Source organism: Homarus americanus, unplaced genomic scaffold (genome assembly GCF_018991925.1).
Source record: "Homarus americanus isolate GMGI-L3 unplaced genomic scaffold, GMGI_Hamer_2.0 scaffold45698, whole genome shotgun sequence".
In the NCBI taxonomy this organism is placed as follows: Eukaryota; Metazoa; Arthropoda; class Malacostraca; order Decapoda; family Nephropidae; genus Homarus; species Homarus americanus.
In genome coordinates this window covers 17,093,420-17,118,029 of record NW_024735554.1, presented here as the reverse complement: position 1 = coordinate 17,118,029, position 24,610 = coordinate 17,093,420, and the positions used below count along the sequence as shown (strand labels likewise).

At 41.0% G+C, this 24,610-nt stretch overlaps 1 protein-coding gene across 1 annotated transcript in view; it reads left to right on the top strand.

Annotated features, from left to right (window-relative positions):
- Window positions 1–24,610, top strand: part of LOC121871547 (peroxiredoxin-2-like) — a gene marked incomplete at its 5' end in the record, with an annotated part of 48,053 nt that overhangs the window by 11,160 nt on the left and 12,283 nt on the right. Inside the window, 2 exon segments of the mRNA XM_042373991.1 lie at window positions 518–680; window positions 22,426–22,516. Of these exon segments, the coding sequence (XP_042229925.1) occupies window positions 518–680; window positions 22,426–22,516 (254 nt within the window).

Sequence of the window (24,610 nt, the reverse complement as noted above, 5' to 3'; positions counted from 1 at the left end):
ATCCCTGCGGTTGGTGAAGGACTACTGTATTTAATTGTTATTTTTTTTTATTAACACATTATTATTCCCACTTTTAATTTTTTATTATTCTAAAGTTTTATAAACAATACTGTATATATTTTTTCTCAGTAACATTAGAATATTGGAATTATATATTAAATATTCTTTATTTCTAAGTCATATTAAAAAAGTGAAATGATGTATCCACAACTATAATGGTTTTCTATGTAAATAAACACAGCGGTAGACAGTGCTCGGCCAAGAATTATGAATTTTTCACTGCAAAATTTAAGAGAGATGGTGATAGAGGTACCCATGAATTTGTATTTCGCAAATTATTGCGACCACTGCATACATACATACATACATACATACATACATACATACATATATATATATACTGTACATTACGTGTATTAAAAGTTAAACTTGGTTCTCTTTTGTATTGATTTTTAGTTCATATTTAACTGTGGTTCAGTATTAGAAAATCTAATTTATATATTATGGTTGATTTTAGGACCCAGACATCTGCTGAGCATGGGGGAGTTGGTCCTATCCCATACCCTCTACTGTCAGACAAGTCAATGTTGCTGTCACGCGAGTATGGAGTATTAAATGAAGCAGATGGAGTAGCTTATCGCACTCTAGTCATAATTGATGACAAAGGTGTGATTCGAGAGGTGGGTATATTTTTTGAGAGTGGAGAAATGTTTTGTTGGTGTAAAACATGTACTTGATGGCCACACACACACCTGCTGAGTTTAAGATATAAAGCTATGTGATATTGTAATATGTATCTGAAGCATTTCTCACCAGGTTTATAAAGTTTACTGGCAAGCTGAGCAAATTTAAGTACTGTACAGTATTTTATGTTATTGGTTGGCTTGGAGAGATGATAGGCATTTTAGGTGGAACAATGAATACAGACTGGAGCAGATACAACGGTGTGTTATCAATTATGATATTGAGCATAACACATTGCAGGGAAAGTTTGTTAAGAAACCTAACGTTTGGGGAAGTTTTTCAAAATGATATCTGGCAAATATATTACATCATATTGTATCTGAGAAGTGACCAACCTACATTATACCAGTGTGTAGTGTGCAGGCTGAAGGTCACCTCCTGTCAGGATACTGAAGCTCAGTAATGAAGGCTGGCAACACCTTTGTTCCTGCCTGAAGTCGTCTTATGTTGAAAAGACCATTCACCCAGTACCTGATGTCCACCTTGCCGGCTAAATTTGCGCTTGCTCGATTAAGGAAGGCAGCCAAGAAAATGGAAAAGACAGTTGGTGCCAGTACACACCTTTGTAGCTGTTTCCGGTTACCTAAGCTTGACTGATAACAGGTAACTTAGTAGTTACAGATAAAAATGTTTATGGGTTAAGTTTGAAAAACCCAAATGGTCTTTTCACCATTTATTTATAAAAATATACACTGCACAGTCAACAAGGATATCACCGTAATTAACACTGTAAGCTGAGAGTGTTAAAGGAGGGCGGAAGCTTATCTGGGATGAACTTTTATATCACACGTCCAGCTATCGTGAAGTTTGAGTGGTAACTGGCTGCAAGTCGGCTCAAGGGAGCTGAGTTAGCATCCCTAGAGACGCTACCTCGCCAATGGAAAACTACTAATCACATGATCAAATTATGACACTCTGCTTATGGAAAATTACAGGGATTTTGAAATTATATAAGGCTGATGTATTTACCCATATTTATATAAGTACTGTACTACTGTCTATTAGACAGGGGCTAATACACCCTTGTTTAATCCCCGTATAGATGAGGAAGAACTCAGACTGGGTGCCATTGTGCAGGACACTTCCTTTCATGCCAACGTGGAATTGCCTCACAATAGCAATGAATTTTGGTGGGCAGCCAAAACGGCTGAGGGTCCACCAGAGAGCTTCCCTGTTGACCGAGTCTAAGGTCGATGAAAACCATGTACAGGTCACTGCGCTGTTCTCTGCACTTCTTCTGTATCTGGCGGGCAGCAAAGATCATGTCAGTGGTGCCATGCGATGGCCTAAAGCCACATTGAGATTATGGGAGGAAGTTTTCCGCCTCAGGAAGAAGTCTGTTTAGGGACACTCGGGCCATAATCTTGCCAGCTATGGACAGCAGCGAGATCCCGCAGTAGTTGCTATAGTCTGACGGGTCTCCCTTATTCTTATAAATATTGACAATGGAGGCGTCTTTAAGAGCTTGGGGAATATCCTCCTTTTCCCATAAACAGTGGTCCTTCGGTTAACGAACGGTTCGGTTAACGAATTACCTTCCAAAAGAATCTTCAATTCGGTTAAAGAACAAAAATTCGATTAACGAAATCCTTACGAACATCACGTTTTATTGTGAGCATCAGCTGGTCAGCTGATGGGCTACTCAGCCAATTCGGTAATCTGTTCTATGTTTACATTCATTTCCAGTGGAGTAAATATCAATAAAGTTGTGCTCTTTAATATTTTTGCATTTTTTATATTAAAATTATTAGTCATTTTAACATTTATTTAACATATTGATAATATATGCAGTACTGGGAACTATTTTGTTGTGCGCCCAGCAGCGGCTTGACTCAGCCACAAGGTGTCAGTTGGGTTCTGTTGACAGTGGAATAAACATCTATTTTGTTGGTGTCTTGAATATTTTTGCATTTTTTATTGAAATTATTGGTCATTCTGAAATTTAGTTAACATATTGATAATATATGGTACAGTGCAGTGTTGATTTAAATAAAATAATCTTGAATTACACCTAGTGAACTTAAAATTTTATTGGTGAAATGACGGCATCAAGCATGGGTCCCCTGAGAGGTGATTTCTCTTCCATCCCCACTTCCTTCTCTTCTCCCTTCTCCTCCACCCCCACTTCAAATAACTATCATCAACATCAACCAGGAACCTTCTACATACACACCTTAAAGTACTGTAAGTGTACTTCTACTGCATTTTTTTTTTTTTTTTTTTGTAGGTACTTTTCGTTGAGCTGGAACCAATTACCCAATATCCCATTGAAACAATGGATTCGGTTAACGAACGACCCTCTGGAACAAATTATGTTCGTTAACCGAGGGACCACTGTACTGTATTCTCTAGGAGAGAGTGGAGACGGCTGGTAAGCAGAGGTCCTCCTGCTTTATACACCTCGACTAGGATTCCATCAGGCCCTGAGACTTCATTATTTTTCATCTGTTTGATGGCAGTAGCTACCTCATCTACGGATGGAGGTTAGCTAAGGTGGGTCAGTTCTGGATGCTGAGGGACCTGCTGGGTAGTAAGGACATCCACATCGGTGTTTCAGTTGAGCAATGCACGGTAGTGTTTGTTATACTATTTCCAATAGAATGATAGGGTTGGTATTAACAACGAGTAAGGGTGGACTTAACTATTTAATAATTAAAACACATAACAATGGTATGACACACGGCAGCACTTCCGCGCCACACGGCAACACTCGCACAGCACACGGCTCACAGCAGGATTCCCACGGCTCATGGCAGGATTCCCACAGCACACAGTTCACGGCGGGACTCCTGCAGCACACGTTTCATTACAGTACTCCTACAGCACACGGTTCACGGCAGGATTCCCACAGCACACGGTTCACGGCAGGATTCCCACAGCACACGGTTCACGGCCACACTCCCACAGCACAGGGCTCACAGCATTACTCCCACAGCCTACTGCTCACGGCAGGATTCCCGCAGCACACGGCTCACAGCAGGACTCGCACGGCTCACGGCAGTACTCCCACAGCACATGGCTCAGTGCAGGATTCCCACAGCTCACGGCAGGAGTGTTGACCGGGCCAGGCCAGAAGTTCGACTCCCGGAGGTGAGGTCGGTGGAGGCTAACTCACCCTCATCACACCACCTCGTAGTCCCATCTCATTGGCCAGTCCCGCTTTGACACGCTGTGATGTTGATTGACGTCAGTAATTGCTGTTTGAACCGGCCCAACGAGTCCTTAACCTGATGGTCCTCAGTTATGGCATGACATTTGCCCCTGCTAAAATAGATTTTTCTGTAGGAAAGGAAAATTACACACTTCTATGGGCCCTGTTTCCGACGTTGGTTCATCTACTGATTATGTGTGAAAATATCCCTTACCATTAGTCTAGGAAGAAGATCAGCTCCGACATTTGCATTTCCTTTGATATATCAAATCGTGAAATTGAATTGTTAGAGGTATAACGCCCACCGTGTTAATCTTGCATTTGAGTTTCGAGAGGTGCAGAGGCTTGTTAAGGGCATGTGATGTGTTTCTAAGAAAAACATTTCACCTTATAAATAAAAATAATATTTCTTCATACCTTCCTTTTCAACCGTGCTGTAATTCTTCTCTGCAGACTATAGTTTTCTGCTATGGTATACCACCAGATATACCTCGCCCTCGTTTTCTTGTAGAAGAACAGCTCCGATCCCGTCCTGAGAAGCGTCTTTTCTCAGAATGAAAGGTTTATCAAAATTAGGCAACTGAAGAATTAGTTGGCAGATTTTTCAAGGTGTTGAATGAATCTTCGTGGCGAGATGTCCATTGGAATTTGTTTGGTGCATGTTTATCAAAAGTTCGATGAGTGGTATAGCGATCACTGCGAAGTTTGGGATGAAATCCCTGTAGTATCCGGCAAGGCCCAGGAAGGATCTTACTTGCCTTTTCGTGGTGGGTCTCTCAGTGTCCTGAACCTTCTTGATCTTGTCTCGCTGGCAACTGCATCTACCTCCTCCCACAGTGTGTCCCAAAAATTGAACTTGATCTCGGCTTAACGGTAAGGTTGAAATCTTGAAGCCTCTGGAAAACTTGTTCAAAGATAATGACATGCTCTGCAATTGTGGCAGTGTGAATGAGGATATCATCCACGAAGACTTCCACTCCGCAAACATCTTGCAGGACCTTCCGCATTGCTCTGTTGAAAACAGCAGGACTGTTAACGAGGCCAAAAGGGAGAATTGTGTACTGGTACAACCCATTAGGGGTGCTGAAAGTTGTAATTGGTCGGCTGTCTGGATGAAGAGGGATTTGGAAAAAACCTTTTGTTAGATCTAATTTGGAGAATACTTTTGAGCCGGATAGTCTGGAGAATATAACCCTCTGGTCACACACAGGCTCTGCATCCGCCTTGGTGATAGCATTCACCTGCTGGTAATCACCGCAAATTCTCACACCTCCATCCTTCTTATGGACTACTATGAGGGAACTGCAATACGATGATGAGGTCTTTTCAATTATGCCTCCTGCTTCCATCTTTCCAATTTCTTGCTTGACCGGCCCCACCAGTCTCTGAGGAATGATATATGGCTTTACCCGTATAGGTGTTGAACTAATTAATTGTATGTTATGATTATCAACCAAGCCAACTTTAGGCTAGTCCGAAAAAATATCTGAAAATCAGCGTAGAAGGTCATAACTTGTTCTTTCTCCCGGTCATAGAGATTTGTCCCCGGGTTATATTATCAACTGTCTCCAACTGCTGGGCTTGTACAGTGATAAGTTCATGGTCACTGGTAGGGACCACGGCTGCTGTACAAGTGATGGAGTTATCTGGGCAGTAGTGAACCCTCACTAGGTACTGCTGTTGTTCAGGTGACCATTCACGGAATACAGGTATTCCTAAGGATGGATAAGCCTGCTGGTAATATTCTGGAATACATTTCCATGCAATAGCCGCACCCCTTTCTTCACTGGAGTAGTATTTTTTTATCATATTTATGTGAAATCTTTTCTGATGATTTCCTAGTTGGATAATATACAGTCATGCGCCGGTTAACGTCCGACCGAACAACGTCCGATCGCATATACGTCCGTGGCCCCCAACCCCCCCCCCCTCCAAAAAAAAGTGACGCCTGCTGGACCACCACTCCACGACCCCCTGATGGAGACACGATGATCCTCCCCATACTGGTCAGATATTATGTGTTAAAGGAATATGCTTCCTTACTTACCTAGGCTTTTCTAAGCATTTGCCTACAGGTGAAATGTACATCTATTGAGGATAAAATCTTTCACCTACAAATTGACAATAACACATTTGCTGTAATCAGACATATCTAGTTGCCTCAACAATTACAAGTTGCAATTGGGGTTGCAATTTCAAATTCTGCGGCATTACTAAAAATAGTAAAGTTTCTGGTGCACTCTAAGATTAAGAGAGAAAACGGAGGACTCAGGCGTTCTGATGTGAGAGAAAACGGACTCGTATGACGGGGGACCAAATAAAAAAAGCATAGCTACATGTTTTGTGGACTACAGTATTAAGCGTACCCTTTTCATCACTTTGTAATAAACCTAGCCATGCCTATGTGTGTTTATGATATTTACCATAACATTATATATATATTTAGTGGGTCTAAATGGTCGTAAAATGGGAAACTTGGGGTTGGGTCTTGGGTGCCTGGAACCAATTAGAATAAATCCCATAGGTTCTGTACTTTCGTTATCGGCGGGGTCCCAATTAGGCGCGATAACCAAGGGATGACTGTATATACTTGTGACACTGGCCAGTTGCTTCTGGTGTTATGGTACAGGGGTACCAAGTGACAGCACTAGGATCCCGCTTCCTCTATCAAGGAATAAACAATTAAAATTTAAATTGAAAAAAAAAAACATTCAAATAAATTACTATCTTACAAGAATCCCTCCAATGTAAGTTATATTCACCCAGGTCGTTTGGGTGGAAAATTATGAGAAGAGCTTAGTCACTCTTAAGTAATGATAAATAAACACGCAGGCAGGCCTTCAGCGCCAACTGTCAAATCTTATCTCAAATAAATAAATAAACAAACGCCAGACATTCTGTCACCTCACCTCCCGCCCCCTCTTCCCACCCTCCACGTGTTCCAAGATAAAAGATTGGTGATTTCTTTATGTTTATTTTATATAATATCTCAGACTAAAGTTAGGATAATATAATTTGCATTGCTGAAATCCTTGCAAGACAGAGATTAATTTGAATATAAACGTCATATATTTTGCTCAAGATATAAAAAATGTAGTACATTAGTGTACAATACTGTAGTACATTTTATAAAAAGTTTTTCAACTGTATTTTTGGGTAGATTTACATAAATTTCTTCATTTATTTTCACCCATTTACATGCACACACCATACTAAAAGAAACGTAAAATAAATTAGTGCAAAGCTGGAGTGCACATGTACTAATTTGATTACGGTACTAAAATTGTTATGTCTAGTGCGAATTACAACATGTTTATATTCAAATAAATCAGTATCTTACAAGAATCCCAGCTATGTTAATTATATTCTCCTAGGTCATATCACTGGCATTTTAAAATGAGAGAAGCTTAGTAGGACTGTTAAATAAACACACAGAGACCTTCGCCTCAAACTTATCACCTCAACCCCCCCCCAACCCCTCGCTGGGTGGCGGAGCCGTCAGCCCCCCCCCCCCCCAGCCAGGCTTTTAGGCTTACAGTTTTTATCTTATATAATATCTCAGACTAAAGTTAGGAGATTATAATTTGCATTGCTGGAATCCTTGCAAGACAGCCAATAATTTGAACATAAACTTCATATATTTTGCTCATGAGATAAAAATTTTTGTACATTAGTATACAGTACTGTACTACATTTTATAAAAAAGTTTTTCAACTGTATTTTTGGGTAGATTTACATAGATTTCTTAGTACAAAGCTGGAGTGCACATGTACTAATTTGATTACGGTACTAAAATTGTTTTGTCTAGTGCAAATTATAGCATGTTTATATTCAAATTAGTCAGTATGTTACAAGAATCCCAGCTATGTTAATTATATTCACCCAGGTCATTTCACTGGCTTTTTATAAGAGAGAAGCTTAGTCACCTAAGAACTGATAAATATACATGCGTTAGACCTTGGCCTGTGCCAACTGTCAAACGTACTACCTCCCCTCCCCCCAACGCCCCCTCGCTCGCTCCCACCCCCTCTCTCCCCCATCAGCTGGCGTTGCTGGAATCCCTGTAAAACAGTGAATAATTTTAATATAAACGTCATGTATTTTGCACAAGAGATAAAAATTAATCACCTGTATCACATTACAGTAGTGATTTAAGAGTAAAAGTGTATATGTACGTATATAGTATTCCACATACACGTAAGTATAAATAAAAAGTTTATGTGATGATCGGACAATGTTCATTTCGATTAACGTCACGTTTCCAAGAATGTATCTAGGACGTTAACCAGCGCACGATTGTAATTGTACACGTATCGTAAGGGCCCTTCCACTGCACCAGAAGTTTGTTGTGCACAGTAGCTCTTCTGGGTGTGCTGGGCATTGCTGAGCTCTTGTTTGGCCAACTCACATGTAGCTTGAAGACGGTCAGCGGGGTCAGTGACATCGGCGTAAGTGGTCTTTACTTCTGGGTCAGGCTGCTTGTCATCCCATAATTCACGCAATATATGCAAGGGTCCTCGAACAATTCTCCCACACAGCAATTCGAATGGGGAAAACTTAAGTGAACTCTGCGGAACCTCGCGATACGCAAAAAGCAAGGGAGCAACGTAGCGAGGCCATTCCTTTGGTTGCTCAGCTGCCATCTTCTTCAGCATTTTCTTTAGCGTCCCATTGACTCGCTTGCATAGTCCGTTGCAACTCGGGTGGTAGGGTGATATGCGTTTTCCTTTTACCGACAACAGACGGAATACTTCCTCCATCATGGTGGAGGTAAACTGACTATCTCTGTCGCTTAGCACTTGCTTGGAATGTCAGTTCTGCAGAATATTTCCATCATTACTTCGGCAACGGTGACAGCCTCGATATTCTTCAGCAGTACAGCTTCGGCCCAACTCGTGCTGAAGTCAATGAGTGTGAGGATATACTTTGACCGGTCACTTGCCCTAGGGTTGATGGGCCCCACAAGGTCAACGGCAACCCTCTCAAAAGGCTCAGAAATTACTGGCAGAGGCTGTAACGGACTAGAGGTCTCACTCATCCACGATTACTGGTTTTCTGGCAGATCTCGCATGAACGCAGCAATCTCTCTATCTCCTTCCCCATGCCAGGCCAGAAGAATACGGCCTGTATGCGATCGAGAGTTTTTTGTACCCCATGTGACCACCGAGAGCAGCACAGTGACCCATCTTAAACACTTCCTTAAGGTATTTAGCGGGAACCACAAACTGTAGACGTTCCTCCTGGTGTGGTGTCACAAACTCACGATACAAACGGTCCCTTTTCCTGACAAATCTTGTTCGGTTGCCATAAGAATTTCTGACTGTCCCTGCCAGTAAGTTCCTCCTTACCGTATGGAGCGTGGGGATTGTCTCTTGTTCTCTCAGTATGTCTCGACTGTCTATGAGGTCGAAAGGTGCTGTAACGACCAGTGGAATGACATATGGTTGTGTTCGAGCCACCTGTCGGGTCACGGTGGCAGCAGAAGTCTGGGTGGTCGCCTTCATGAAGCAGCTACTCCTAACCCCTTCAATGTTCCCAATTATCACTTCAGAATTTGGCTCGGACATAACTGCTGCAATAATCCAACCAGTGAAGAACGGGGAATCCACGTGCACTCTTGCTTCAGGCACAGTTGTGATAGATCCATCAATCATCTTGACGTGAATCTGCCCACCGGTGAACTGATGGTTTAGTACCAAGGTCTTCTTCACCACGCAGCCCGAGGATCTGTTGTCCCTCAGAACACTGACTGCTTGGTTTCCTACATACCCAGGCTGGATAAGGAAGTTGGCATGCCAGTGATGAGAGTGTGTGGAGGCGGCTGCTAGTCAAAACTTGAGATACATCTGTTCCGAGTCATCCTGAGATGGAAGTTGTAACTTCTGAAGTGGTTCAGCATCCTCGTTGCGGTGGAACGCAGCGGCTGCGGTTTTCTGTTGTCGGATATCACTGTGATTAAACCCTGAACGCCATTTAGTCTGGTCCCTCTTGTAAGTCTGATATGACGGATGTTGTTGGCGATAAAGATGCTGGTGACTGATCTTTGTACTCGGGAGGTGCTAATGGTTTCTTACCTTGCCACTCTCTCCCTGTTTGGTAGCCATATGCAGAAAAGTGAGCATCTGCTTTTTCAGCCATCTGACTAAGGGCCTTGTGAATCTTGAACTGGGAGATGAGCTCGGGTGGGCAATAAATTTCAAATTAATTGCGTATCTGGTGTTTCGTCCATGCTGATCCACTGGTTTAAATAAGCAGTGAGACGGGCTGCAAACTGAGTAGCGGTCTCCTTGTCCTGCATCGTAGCACTAAAAAACTGGGATCTTGCTTGGTCTACATTTAATCCATAAGCCTTAAGAGGAGCTGACTTCATTACATTACAGATAGACCCCGACTTACGACGGGGTTAGGGACCCAAATCCAGGTCGTAAGTCCAACATAGATAAAAAAAAAAAAAAAATAAATTTAAAAAAAAAAAATAAATAAATAAATAAAAAATCTATAATGAAATACAGTACACTAAACGTAAAAAATAATGAGGAATGGATACAGTACAGTAAAAGTAATAAATAATGAGGAATGGATACAGTGTGACTGAGCACTTACCTTAAATGTAGTCAGCTGAATGCACACAGAGCCCCCATAATTTTCGATTTACAGGATACATGGAGACTATATTAATTGGAAGAAGCAGAAGAGGAGACAGGGCTGGGTGGGTCATCAATGCCGCTTTTTTCAGACAGGTTTATGTTCAGGGGTAACTTGCTGGTTGAAGGTATTGGATCATCTTGAGGGAGTGAAGAGGCAGCACTGGTGGGGCGTGAGGAGACAGCACTGGGGGACTTCTTGAAATAGATGTCCAATTTACAATACACAGTTTGCTTTTTCTTTTCATTATAAATTTCTCTGTAGCAAGCAAGTGAATCTTGGATCATTCTGTCAACTTTGGCATAACGCTCATAATTTTGATCCATGTCATCAAACATTTGCATTCCTTTATTAATTGTAGCAAGTGCCTCTGCCATATGTTTCACTGAAAACTTTTTGGGGGGTGCAGGCCCTTCTTCTACATTTTGTCTCTCTTCTTCCTCTGCAATTTTCTGTGCATCTAGTTCAATAAGATCCTCGTTACTGAGCTCTTCTGCTACACTTTCAACCAACTGTCCAACATCTTCAGTATCAATTTCTAACTCCAGCTGTTTACCTAACTTCACTATCTTGTTACTAATATCCAAAATAACTTCATTTTCATTAAATCCTCTGAAAGTGTGCACATATCTTTTCAGGATTTTCTTCCATATTCCATTCATGCAATGTTTTGTAACCTGATCCCATGCTGTACTAATGTTCTTTATACATGACAAAATGTTGTACTCCTTCCAAAACTGTCTGAGCGTTTTCTCACCTTCAGTAGCAGCAACAGCCTGGGCGAAGGTCGTGCATAAATAATACGCTTTAAAGGCAGCAATAGCACCTTGATCCATGGGTTGGATGACAGAGGTAGTGTTAGGTGGAATGTACACTACCTTAACATCAGGGTGCGTGTCGTCCAGGTGTGGTGGGTGTCCCGGAGCATTATCCAAAATCAGTAAAATCTTGAATGGAATCCTTTGTTGCAGACAATACTCCTTGGCTCGTGGAATGAAACAAGTCATGAACCAATCCTCAAACAGTACTAGGGTCATCCAGGCTTTCTTGTTACTGCGATAAAACACTGGCAGTGTGTGCTTGCTGACATATTTAAAAGCCCTGGGGTTCTCTGAATGATAGATCATGAAGGGCTTTAGCTTGAAACCAGCAACATTCCCCCCCAACAGAAGTGTAATTCTGCCTTTGAATGCCTTGAATCCGGGCATTGTTTTTGCCTCTTTGTGGATGTATTTCCGCTCAGGCATGCGTTTCCACAATAATCCAGTCTCATCCACATTGAATATTTGCTCAGGCAAATAATTCCCTTCCACAATCACATCATCTAACTCCTCCTTAAAAGCTTCGGCAGCAACAACATCGGCACCAGCTGCCTCTCCACTCACCTTACCATTGTGTAGACTGTAGCGTTTTTTAAATCTATCAAACCACCCACGACTTCCTGTAAAGGTTTGATCACATTCATCTCCTGCCTGCTCCTTCAGGCTTTGGAACAGGCTTCTTGCTTTAGCCTGTATGGTCAGAACGCTTAAGGGTACACGCTTCTGTATCTGGTCTTCTATCCATATCACCAATAATTTTTCCATATCATGGATAGGACCTTGTCTTTTCTTTGATATTATAGTTCCCTTTATAGGTGTTGTTCCTTTCACTACTTCACGAATACGTTCCTTGTCCTTCAGAATAGGGGATATAGTCGAGTGTGAGAAACCTAGGTCGCGTGAGATCGTTGCTACTGTTTTTCCATTCTCATGCTGTGTTATTATCTTCAGTTTCACCTCAAAAGTAATTGCCTGTCTCCTTTTCCTTGGAGCACCACCAGCACTCTCACTTTTACACTTTCCAGTCATTATAAAGTCAATTAAATACAATAATAACGAAAGTTCACAGCGCAATCAGTATAGGATACGATAGCCAAACACAAACAAAGCGCTCCACTGAGTGAGTGTACCCACGAGGCGACCCAAGACACCCCTCCCTCTCGCCCGGGACGGAAACGTTTCGGTATAGAAAATGCGCGCGTCATTTGAAAAAAATTTTGGTCACGACGGTCGCAGTCGTATGTCCTGTATGGACGTACGGTCAAAGCAGGTCGTAAGTACCAATGGACGTAAGTCCACGACTCGGGGTCTGGCTGTATATGTCTTCTCATTACTGCTGATATGATGCAGGATTTCCAGTGGCTGTCTCTCGAACAGGCTCATGAAGTGGAGACATTTCATAGACTCGCTGAAACTGTAGAGCTCTACCAGATCCTCAAACCGTTGTATGTATGGTTTGTTGCTCGTTGAACATTGGTAGTTTTATGCGAGGCAGCGAGGATACGGCAGGCGTCTGGGTGGGGGAATCCTGTTTAATTGTTGTGAACTCCAGTTCATGTTTCCTGGCTTTCTCTGTTTCCTCACTTGTAATTCTCCAAACTTCAAGCTCGTGAAGGCGTAGCTTTTCTGGCTCTTCCCGTTCTTTGACTCGCTCTTCCCGTTCCTTGGCTCTTTCCTCACATTCTTTGGCTTACCTAGTCAACACATAATTTCTGATTTCAGTAGGTTCACTAATCCCCATCAGCTTTGCTAACTCAAATAATTCTGAGGTAGACATCTTTCCTGCCTTACCATAGCAGTAACCAAACTTTTTTGTGAGAACTTGTCCATGGCCACCAAACAAACAACCACACAGTTTCATCAATCAGTCCACCTAAACATTGTCACTGTTCGGGCGCCAATTGTTATGCTATTTCCATTAGCATAATAGGGTTGGTATTAACAACATGTAAGGTTGGACCTAAATATTTAATAATTAAAACACACAACACTGGTATGACACACGGCCGCACTTACACGGCCGCACTCCCACAGTACATAGCTCACGGCAGGACCCCCACAGCACATGGTTCATGGCAGTACTCCTACAGCACACGGCTCGCGGCAGTACTTCCACAGCATACGTCTCACGGCAGGACTCACACGGCTCTCGGCAGGACTCCCACAGCACACGGTTCACGGCAGTACTCTCACAGCACACGGCTCACAGCAGGACTCCCACAGCACACGGTTCACGGCAGTACTCTCACAGCATACAGCTCATGACAGGACTCCCACAGCTCTCGGTTCACGGCAGGACTCCCACAGCACACGGCTCATGGCAGGACTCCAACAGCTCACGGTTCATGGCTGGATTCTCAAAGCACACGGCTCACGGCAGGATTCCCACAGCACACGGCTCACGGCAGGATTCTTACAGCTCACGGTTCACTGCAGGATTCCCACAGCACATGACTCACGGCAGGGCTCCCACAGCTCATGGCTCACGGCAGGATTCCCACAGCACATGGCTCACGGCAGTAATCCCACAGCACACGGTTCATGGCAGGACTCCCACAGCACACGTTTCATGGCAGGACTCCCACAGCACACGGCTCAAGGCAGGTCTCCCACAGCATATGGCTCACGGCAGGATTCCCACAGCACATGGCTTACGGCAGTAATCCCACAGCACACGGTTCATGGCAGGACTCCCACAGCACACGTTTCATGGCAGGACTCACACGGCTCATGGCATTATCCCACAGCACACGGTTCATTGCAGTACTTCCACAGCACACAGCTCGCTGCAAGATTCCCACAGCTCACAGCAGCAGTGTTGACCAAGCCGGATTTGGTAAAATGTTACTTTGATCACCTAAGAGGCACGGGTAGTCCCCAATTGGAGGTTCACGGCGCCATAAGCTCGATGAACAGGCTTTGTGTGAAATATAACAAAGTCTAGGACTGCTTTTAGTGTCCTGGTGGTCTAGAGGTAACTTTCTCCGGTCACACACATAAAATCATGGGTTCGAGTCCTGGCGGGGTGAGGTTGTTGATTATATGTAAAAGTCCGCGTGCTTTATGGGCTAATGAAAAATATATATACAGTGGAGTATGCTATAACGAATGGATTCTACTACGAATATTCCTATAGCGAACGGTTTTACCTATAGCAATTGAGAATGCTATAACGAACGAAACTCCTACAACGATTTTTTTTTTTACTAATTTATTGTTTTTTATTACAAGTATTATAGATATTCTTTATTTCAGGGGTTTAGATGCATATTTATGCACTTTTTTACAATTTTTACAATTTTATATTATATTTTTCAGTGTTAAGTGGTTGTATTTGGGGGCCTGGAACGGATTAATCTTATAACGAACGAATGCTATAACAAACACGTAGTGTAGTAACTCTCTCCCAGATGGTGTTAGGAGGGACCTCATGTGGTGTAGTAGTTCCCTCAGATGGTGTTATGAGGGACCTGACGTGGTGTAGTAATTCCCTCACAGATGGTGTTATGAGGGACCACGTGGTGTAGTAATTCCCTCACAGATGGTGGTATGAGGGACCTCACGTGGTGTAGTAATTACCTCACAGATGGTGTTATGAGGGGCCTCACATGGTGTAACTCCCTCATAGATGGTGTTATGAAGGGCATCATGTAGTGTACGAATTCCCTCACAGATGGTGTTATGAGGGACTTGACGTGGTGTAGTAATTCCCTCACATGGTGTTATGAGGGACCTCACGTGGTGTAGTAATTCCCTCACAGATGGTGTCTTGAAGGGCCTGACGTGGTGTAGTAATTCCCTCACAGATGGTGTTATGAGGGACTTGACATGGTGTAGTAATTCCCTCACATATGGTGTTATGAGGGACCTGACGTGGTGTAGTAATTCCCTCACAGATGGTGTTATATGAGTGAGGTGTGGTCCCAGGCTTTCCTATTGTAGACGGATTAGCACATCGCTGGTTGTTGTTGGGTCTCACGGGCCGTTATCACTGGGTACCTGGGACCTCACTGTGTGAAGGTTAACTTGGGTACGACTGTCACTGTTGAGTTGTTCTCACTGACTTAAGCACAGTCATGCGCCGGTTAACGTCCTAGATACGTTCTTGGAAACGTGATGTTAACCGAAATGGACGTTGTCCGATCATCACATAAACTTTGTATTTATACTTACGTGTGTGTGGAATACTATATACGTACATATACACTTTTGCTCTTAAATCACTACTGTAATGTGATACAGGTGATTAATTTTTATCTCGTGCAAAATACATGATGTTTATATTAAATTATTCACTGTTTTACAAGGATTCCAGCAACGCCGGGCAGATGGGGAGAGAGAGGGTGGGAGCGAGCGAGGGGGCGTGGGGGGAGGGGAGGTAGTACGTTTGATAGTTGGCACAGGCCCAGGTCTAACGCATGTATATTTATCAGTTCTGAAGTGACTAAGCTTCTCTCTTATAAAAAGCCAGTGAAATGACCTGGGTGAATATAATTAACATTGCTGGGATTCTTGTAACATACTGATTAATTTGAATATAAACATGCTGTAATTTGCACGAGACAAAACAATTTTAGTACCGTAATCAAATTAGTACATGTGCACTCCAGCTTTGCACTAAGGTCATTTATTTCTATTACGTTTGTTTTAGTATGGTGTGTGCATGTAAATGGATGAAAATAAATGAAGAAATCTTTGTAAATCTACCCAAAAATATAGTTGAAAAACTTTTTTATAAAATGTACTACAGTACTGTACACTAATGTGCAACAATTTTTATCTCTTGAGCAAAATATATGACGTTTATATTCAAATTATTGGCTGTCTTGGAAGGATTCCAGCATTGCAGATTATAATCCCCTAACTTTAGTCTGAGATATTATATAAGATAAAAACTGTAAGTCTAAATCCCTGGCTGGGGGGGCGGATGGAGCCAGCCAGCGAGGGGTTGCGGGGTTGAGGTGATAAGTTTGAGGCGAAGGTCTCTGTGTGTTTATTTAACAGTCCTACTAAGCTTCTCTCATTTTAAAATGCCAGTGATATGACCTAGGAGAATATAATTAATATTGCTGGGATTCTTGTAAGATACTCATTCAATTGAATATAAACATGTTGTAATTCGCACTAGACATAACAATTTTAGTACCGTACTCAAATTAGTACATGTACACTCCAGCTTTGCACTATGGGCATTTATTTCTTTTACATTTCTTTTAGTATGGTGTGTGCATGTAATTGGATGAAAATAAATGAAGGAATTTATGTAAATCTACCCAAAAATACAGTTGAAAACTTTTTATAAAATGTACACTAATGCACTACATTTTTTATATCTTAGAGCAAAATATATGACACATATTTAAATTAATCTCTGTCTTGCAAGGATTTCAGCAATGCAAATTATATTATCCTAGCTTTAGTCTGAGATATTATATAAAATAAACATAAAGAAATCACCAATCTTTTGTCTGGGAACACAAGGAGGGGAGCATGGGAAGAGGGGGGGGGGTGAGGTGACAGAGTGTCTGGTGTTTGTTTATTTATTTTTGATAAGATTTGACAGTTGGCTCTGAAGGCCTGCGTGTTTATCATTACTTAAGAGTGACTAAGCTCTTCTCATAATTTGCCACCCAAATGACCAGGGGAATATCACTTACATTGTTGGGATTCTTGTAAGATAGTGATTTATTTGAATACCTGTATAAACAATCTATATTTGCAATAGGCATAACAATTTTAGTACCGTAATCATTTAGTACATGTACAATACAGGTTTGCACTTAGGTCCATTGTTAACCGAGGGACCACTGTAAACTTTTTATTTCGTAAGTAAGGAAATCAAATTAACAGTAATGTACTGCACACTACAATAGACAAAAAACAGTAACATAGGCATTTCTTATACCTATCAAAACATATTATGGATACCGTATATAGTTACTGTACTGTATCATTATACGCCTGGCAGCACAATCTATAAGAATATGCGATGCATACGTGACGCAAACGTGACTGTGCCCGCTCTAGGGCCATTTAGGTTTGCTACGTCCCATTATTTGAATGTTTTTTTTTTTCAATTTCAATTGTTTATTCCTTGAAAGAGGAAGCAGGATCCTAGTGCTGTCACTTGGTACCCCTGTACCATAGCACCAGAAGCAACTGGCCAGTGTCACAAGTATATACAGTACAGTACAGTCATCCCTTGGTTATCGCGCCTAATTGGGACTCCGCCGAGTACATGATAACGAAAAACGCGATAACGAAAGTACAGAGCCTATGGGATTTATTCTAATTGGTTCCAGGCACCCAAGACCCAACCCCAAGTTTCCCATTTTACTACCATTTAGACCCACTAAATACAGGTTGTACCTCTCTAGTCCGGCATTCTGTGGTCCGGAAACTCCCGTGGTCCGGAACGATTTTAGTTTGCCCAATAGGTAGATAGGCAGATTTTTGCCCCTCAGGACCCAATGTGGGTCAGTGACCCATGCCCGGGTGGGCTAATCCCCTTAAAAAAAAAAAAAAAAAGCCCCGGGAAATTAAGTTTTGTTTACATACGGCAGTTCGGCTGCACTCAATCTCTCTCTCTGCTTGTCTATCCCAGCCGTTACCAACACCTCTTCCCTCCCAGACCAGATATCCCTCCTAGTCACAGGCCTGGCATTTGACATTATTAGGGACCTGCCACTCTTTGCCATAAACAGATAAAATGTACCGGGAACTTTCCCCCCACACACTCACCATTCTCTCACTTTATGTAACTTGACAGAACCTATGACCCTTCAGGCTTTTACGCCCTTAATGTACGAGTCATAAAGGCAAGTATGAACTTTTCATACTTCCCTGTTGGGCGCTGTAAACGCTTCTGCGCTTCACCTTGCACAGGATGTAAGGGGGTGCCCAATAAACTAGCCCCCTCGGGGGCAAATCTGAAATCTGAATCTGCTTGTCTATACAGAGTACAACATTTAACCCTTCAATATATATGAGCAGTAAATAAGTGTTGCTTTCATATTCTTATGTAGAGTAATGACGATATATTTTCACATGTGCGCACTTACATACGAGCAGTCTCACTTTTTTTTTACCATTAATGGTTAGCTACTTATATTGTTTCATTTATTAACATTAAATAACATTACAGGTACTTTAAGCAACCATATTCATTTTTTACATTAATTTTACTACAGCTACAACCAGGGTCTTATTTTCTTCCATTTTATATGTAGAACCAATCAGTCACTGGTTTCGTAAGCTTTAACATAAACAATGCCGGCAGCCGTCTCGTCTCCTCTAATATTCCACGTATTATTAATAAATTGTATTGTTAATTTTGCACACACGAACATTAATTCAATAAAAACAAATTCAGAAACATTAATTAAAATATATATAAACAGTAAATTAGTGTTGCTTTCATATTCTTATGTAAAGTAATGACGATATGTTTTCACGTGTGCGCATGCGCACTTACATATGCGATCTCTCTTTTTTCTTTACCATTATCGTTAGCTACTTCTATTGTTCCATTTATTAACATTAAATAATATTACTTAAAACAACCATATTAATTTTACTACAGCTACAACCAAGGTCTTATTTTCTTCAGTTTTATATGTTGAACCAGTCAGTCACTGGTTTTGTAATCAACAAAAACAATGCTGTGTCATTTCCTCGTGTGTTTTAATATTCTACGTATTATTAATGAATTTTATTGCTCATTTTGCACACATAAACATTAATTCAATAAAAAAGACATTCAGTAATAAACAATAATGTATCTTTTGTACATAAGAGAAATGACGCTGTTTACACGATTATGCACGTCGTCTGCACGTTGGCGGGCCGATCAAACCCGTGGAAATTCAAGTTTCCGCCGTCAAAATTTTTATTTATTTATTTTTTTGCGTGTTCCAATAAAATACGTTAAGAATTAAAAACTCGCGGAATTTGAGAAGCTACTATACGACATTTAACCCTTCAATATGTCTTCAAAGAGACCATGATGCAGAGAAAGTGGTGCTAGTGCTTCCAGGCATAAGCACAAGTCACTCTCTATTCAGGAAAAGGGTGAATTTCCATGGTCCGGCAATTTCCATGGTCCGGCACCGGTCAGGTCCCGAGGTTGCCGGACTAGAGAGGTACAACCTGTATATATATACTGTAATGTTATGGTCTCCAGTAGGCTAAATTCTACCTAACCCAACTCCAGAACTAAAAATATGTTATTGCTTACCTAAACACATTATTATTATTTTTAATAAAAATAAATATATAATTATTGTAAATATAAAAGCTCGATTTATAACTATTGTACTGATGACGATAACCTGTGACGATTAACTTCCCTATGGCAGACACCCAACTCTTCAGAGGTAGCTAAGCAGTAACCATTTCTGAACTCTTACAAGCATTACTATCGAATAATGTCATACCTGCAACATTTATTTTTAGATCTACAAGTACCTGAAACAAATAAAGATTTACACATAACTTTACATTTCCATGCATTAACATCGCTGGCAGCATTGTAGCCAGGTTAGACTCGGCACTGTAACCACCGGGCTACTGTTGTTATGGTTGTTTTTCATCTCATATTTTTGGGGTAGATATACGTAATTTTCTTCATTTATTTTTACTCATTTACATGCACACCATCCTACACACATATTGTGAAAAAGGTAAAAGAAATAATTGTCCAAAGGGCAAACACATAAAGGGAATACAGCTCCTCCCCGACTTACAATGGGGTTAGAGACCCAAATTCAGGTCGTAAGTCGAAAATGCTTAAATAATACATAGAAAATTTAAAATGGGTGTCTCTTTTTCTTCTCAGCACCACAAAACTCTCACTTTTAAGCTTGCCAGCCATTTTAAAGTGAATTACAAATGAAAATTTTGTCTGTACTGATGCTGGGACTCGAAAATACGTAATTTGACAAAATTTTGGTACAACTGAGGCAGGTCGTAAGTGCGGGTTGTCGTAAGTCGAGTAGGTCGTAAGTCGGGGAGGAGCTGTATACATTTCTTTGTGCACAAATTAGCTGGATGGCTCAGTGGGGGAGCAGGAGGAGGTGGGACGTGTGAGGGGGTAGAGCATTGCTAGGGAATCGGTGGAGGTGGTGTCTTTGTTGCTATAGTGACCCAGGGAGTATATGCAAATGGCGACTTAAATTTTCATTTGGCTTTTATTTATTGATTTGGCAATACAGTATTTTTGTTCAATCCAGAATTCAACATCTAGCTTTATACCTAGGTATGTTAATGCCTAGCATTAACTCGCCAGGCCAACATACAGGCAATTAAAACATCTATTAATTACTTAATACGTAATATTAGGAGGACACATCGCTACCTGGCATTTAATTGCAATTCTCAAAACCTCCTCCTGCACACTGTATGACCTAGGAAAAAATTCAGGCCTGGCTCAGGTTGAATGATGCACTGGCTTAATCATAATTTTTTTTGTTTCTTGTCTTGTGAATAACACAAGACAAGTTACAACCCAGACAGACAGCCATCAGATGCTTATTATGGTTTGTTTGAATATCTGAGTGATGTTCCAAGTGAAAACAATGATGAAAATATCGCAGATTTAAAAATTAAACGGACACTGACGAGGAACATTAATTCTGGAAAACAAACTCCAGACATGTCAGTGCTCGCCTGCCTAGTAATTTTTTTTCTTGGTTATTGTCTTCCTGTAATTTCATTTAAATCTAGACTAGCTACTGTATATTTATTTCTGAGTTCAGACACAACAGTCAGTAACAAATAAAACATTACATATCTCTGAATTCAATATAATCAATCAAAACAGTGAAAAATTTTGTTATTTCATCTTGGAAAATATGTGATTTTTCTCTTAGATTTGTCTGTGAGTAAATCGCAGGCATTTCTGTCAGTGGGGGGTTGTGAACCCTCGATTAAAATGAATATACTGTACAGTACTACTGATATGGATTTTGTGATACCTGTACCTGGGAGCTTGTAAAGTTAGCTTCTATTATGTTGCCTCTTTTGATTTAAGCGGTGACTTAGATTGCTCTGAAAAACATGTTACTGAGTCAGGATAGGGCAACTGTCCTCAATTGGATTCACAGAGGCACCCAAGACCACCACATTGATAGAATGAAAGATTGTTCTATAAAAATCTGTTTCAGAGTCAGGATAGGGCAACTTACTGGTAGGTCTTCTCCTCTCATAAAGTTAGCTGAATATCCTGGAAACTGTTGTTGGTTTGGCTTTCCTCTGCATCAAACCGAATCTCAAGTTTATGGATGATAACCAAGATTCAAGCTCTTACATTTCAGGTTATCTTCATACCAAGTGTCTCCTTTATTGGAATCTGGTGTAAACGAAGAAAAAAAAATATATAAAAATTTATTCCATTTTTAGACTGAAGTTACAAATTTTAAGTCCATGAGTACCTGATTTCAACCCTTAGATTGCTGATGTAGCTACAGTTCCTATATAATTTTTTTTTTAAAGACCAAGGTTTCAACTTCAGTACTTCATTTTCTGATCTGTGTTGAGGGTTGATTGTTGAGCAGTATGGTTAGATAAAGACATTGATATCTTAGGTCACATGAGGTAAAGACAGACATGATATCTCAGGTCACATGATCTAAAGACAGTGATATCTCAGGTCACAGAATCTAAAGACAGACAGTGATATCTCAGTAAAGATGGACAGTGATATCCCACATCACATGAGGTAAAGACAGACATTGATATTCCAGGTCACATGATCATCCCTCCCATGCCATAAAGTAACCTGGATTTTCTAAGCTCAATCCAGTCTTTATTGTAACACTCATTCTTAATTAATGTTAACCATAATTTTTAGTTCCATAATCACCTGGATGAGTATTGTACAGCTCCTGATTGGCTCACTGAATAATTTTCTTATATTCCTGAAGCCCAGTTCATGATGTGGGCTGTGTACTGTTCTCCCCACTCTGCTTTCATTAGACACTGATAACAAACAGTTGAAACAGCTGATGGATAATGATCACTAACACTTGTGGTTAATACATGATTAAATCCATTTCTAATTTTCAGATAATGGCAAATGACGACAGAGTTGGACGTAGTGTTGACGAAACTTTGCGTTTGATTCAGGCACTTCAGTTTGTTGATGAACATGGTCAAGGTATGGCATTGGACTGGATTGTTGTGGCTGGACCCCTTATACATGCCAACTTACATTACTGGTCCATCACACTGATCTTAGGATTACTCAACCCCTTCATATTCATCATACGTAATATTTATTCAGAAAAACATACAGGTATACATTTGGTTTAGCTTGTATGTAGACATTGCAGGTATACAATCATGTGTATAGGCAACAGCACTATGGTAATAAGGACCTTGCATGTAAAAAAAATTGTCATGTACCTAGCTGGAATAATTGGAGCAGAGCTCTTCCAGGGATGAGAGATTTTCGGGTAACGAGACAGCACTATCAAACTAGGGTGGGATTTTTTTCTGGGCACAGTCAGTTCTGCTATAATGCGATAGTTGTGTTCTTGTAAAACATCGTGCTATAGAAATTCCCGTAATAGAAATAACAGGGCTTATGGAGAAAATGGGGTTAGGTGCAGATTACTGGAAATCGAAAAAAATTTCGTAGTTAGTCTAACACAAAGGATAGCACAGTCTAAATAAATGTTACATTCATATCTAATAATGAAATCATACAGTAAATGTTACACTTTACCTTGAAAAAATATGAATATAACTTGATGGGGGAGAAGGTTGATGTTGAGGTTGAGGAGTCATGCAGACAGGATTTGACAGTTGTCATCGTCATCATCAGGTGCAGTTTTGGTTGCATGGGAGGGAAGAAAAAAAACGTCTAATTCCAGAAGTGGATGGCTGTGGTTCAGTGTCTTCAGACTGTGGTTCAGACTGCTTCTTGGGGGTTGACTTGAAAAAGACGTCTAATGTTTGCTGCTTTGCCGTCTTTCTTCTTTCACAAAGAAGCTGTTCATAAGGTGCCAAAAAAGATTTAACACCACGAACTGCAATCCTGCTCCTTTCTGCATTGTAGTCATTGTCTTCCAAGATCTGCAACTGCTTATCAACTTCCTTCAGGATAGAAGACAAAACAGAAGTGAGACGCTCTTGTGGTTTTGCATCCTGGACTTCATCATCTTCGGCATCTTCTATTTCCCCAGCAGCAACAAGCTGTTGTAGATCTTCTGTAGAGAGGTCTTCACAGTGGGACTCAAGCAGTTCCTCAACATCAGTGCTTTCCACTTCAGCAAAGCCAAATTGCTTTGCAAGAGAAACACAATTTTCTTTAATTATTGGGAGCTCCTCTGATGCATCAAAGCTTGTAAAATCATGAATTAAATCTGGGAGAAGCTTCCGCCAAACTCCACTCAAGCAGTCCTTACTTACTTCACCCCAGGCCTCCACAATGATGTCAATTGCATGCTTGACGTTGAAACTTTTCCAAAACTGAAGAACACTGGCCTTATCATTTCCTTCCTCAGTAGCTGCAATAAGTTTCTTAAATGTACGCCTCAAATAATAGGCTTTGAAGGCTGCTATTACTCCTTGGTCCATTGGTTGAAGGAGAGATGTATTATTTGGAGGTAGAAAGAACACTTTGATATTGTCAGAAAGCTCAGCAATGGTGGGAGGGCAGCTTGGCGCATTATCTAAAATGAGGAGAAACTTAAAATCTATATTCTTCTTCTTGTAATATTTTTTAAAAACGTTTTCAAAAACATCCACAAGATGGTCAGAAAAAATTTGTCCCATCATCCAACCATTTTTGCGTGACCTAAAGTGAATACCTAGAGTAGACTTTATGTAACCCTTTAAAGCTCGCGGGTTGACAGAGTGATACACCAGCACAGGCTTAAGCTTTAAATCTCCACTAGCATTTGCACCCAACAACACTGTCACGCAGTCCTTCGCAGCCTTAAAGCTGGAGCATGTGCTTCATTCTTGGAAATGTAAGTCCTTGTTGGCATGCACTTCCAGTATAAACCTGTTTCATCCAAATTAAAAATTTGGTCTAAGGTGTAGCCTTCTTCCTGAATCAATTTCTTTACAGTGGGAGGAAATGCCCGGGCACTTGCTGCTTCACCACATAACTTTACATTATGAAACGCATAGCGGTTCTTAAAACCAGAAAACCATCCACTACCAGCACTAAAGGCCACCACATCATCAGGATTTTCAGCTTTTTTCTTTAGGTCCTCATATATTGATAACGCTTTCTCTTTAA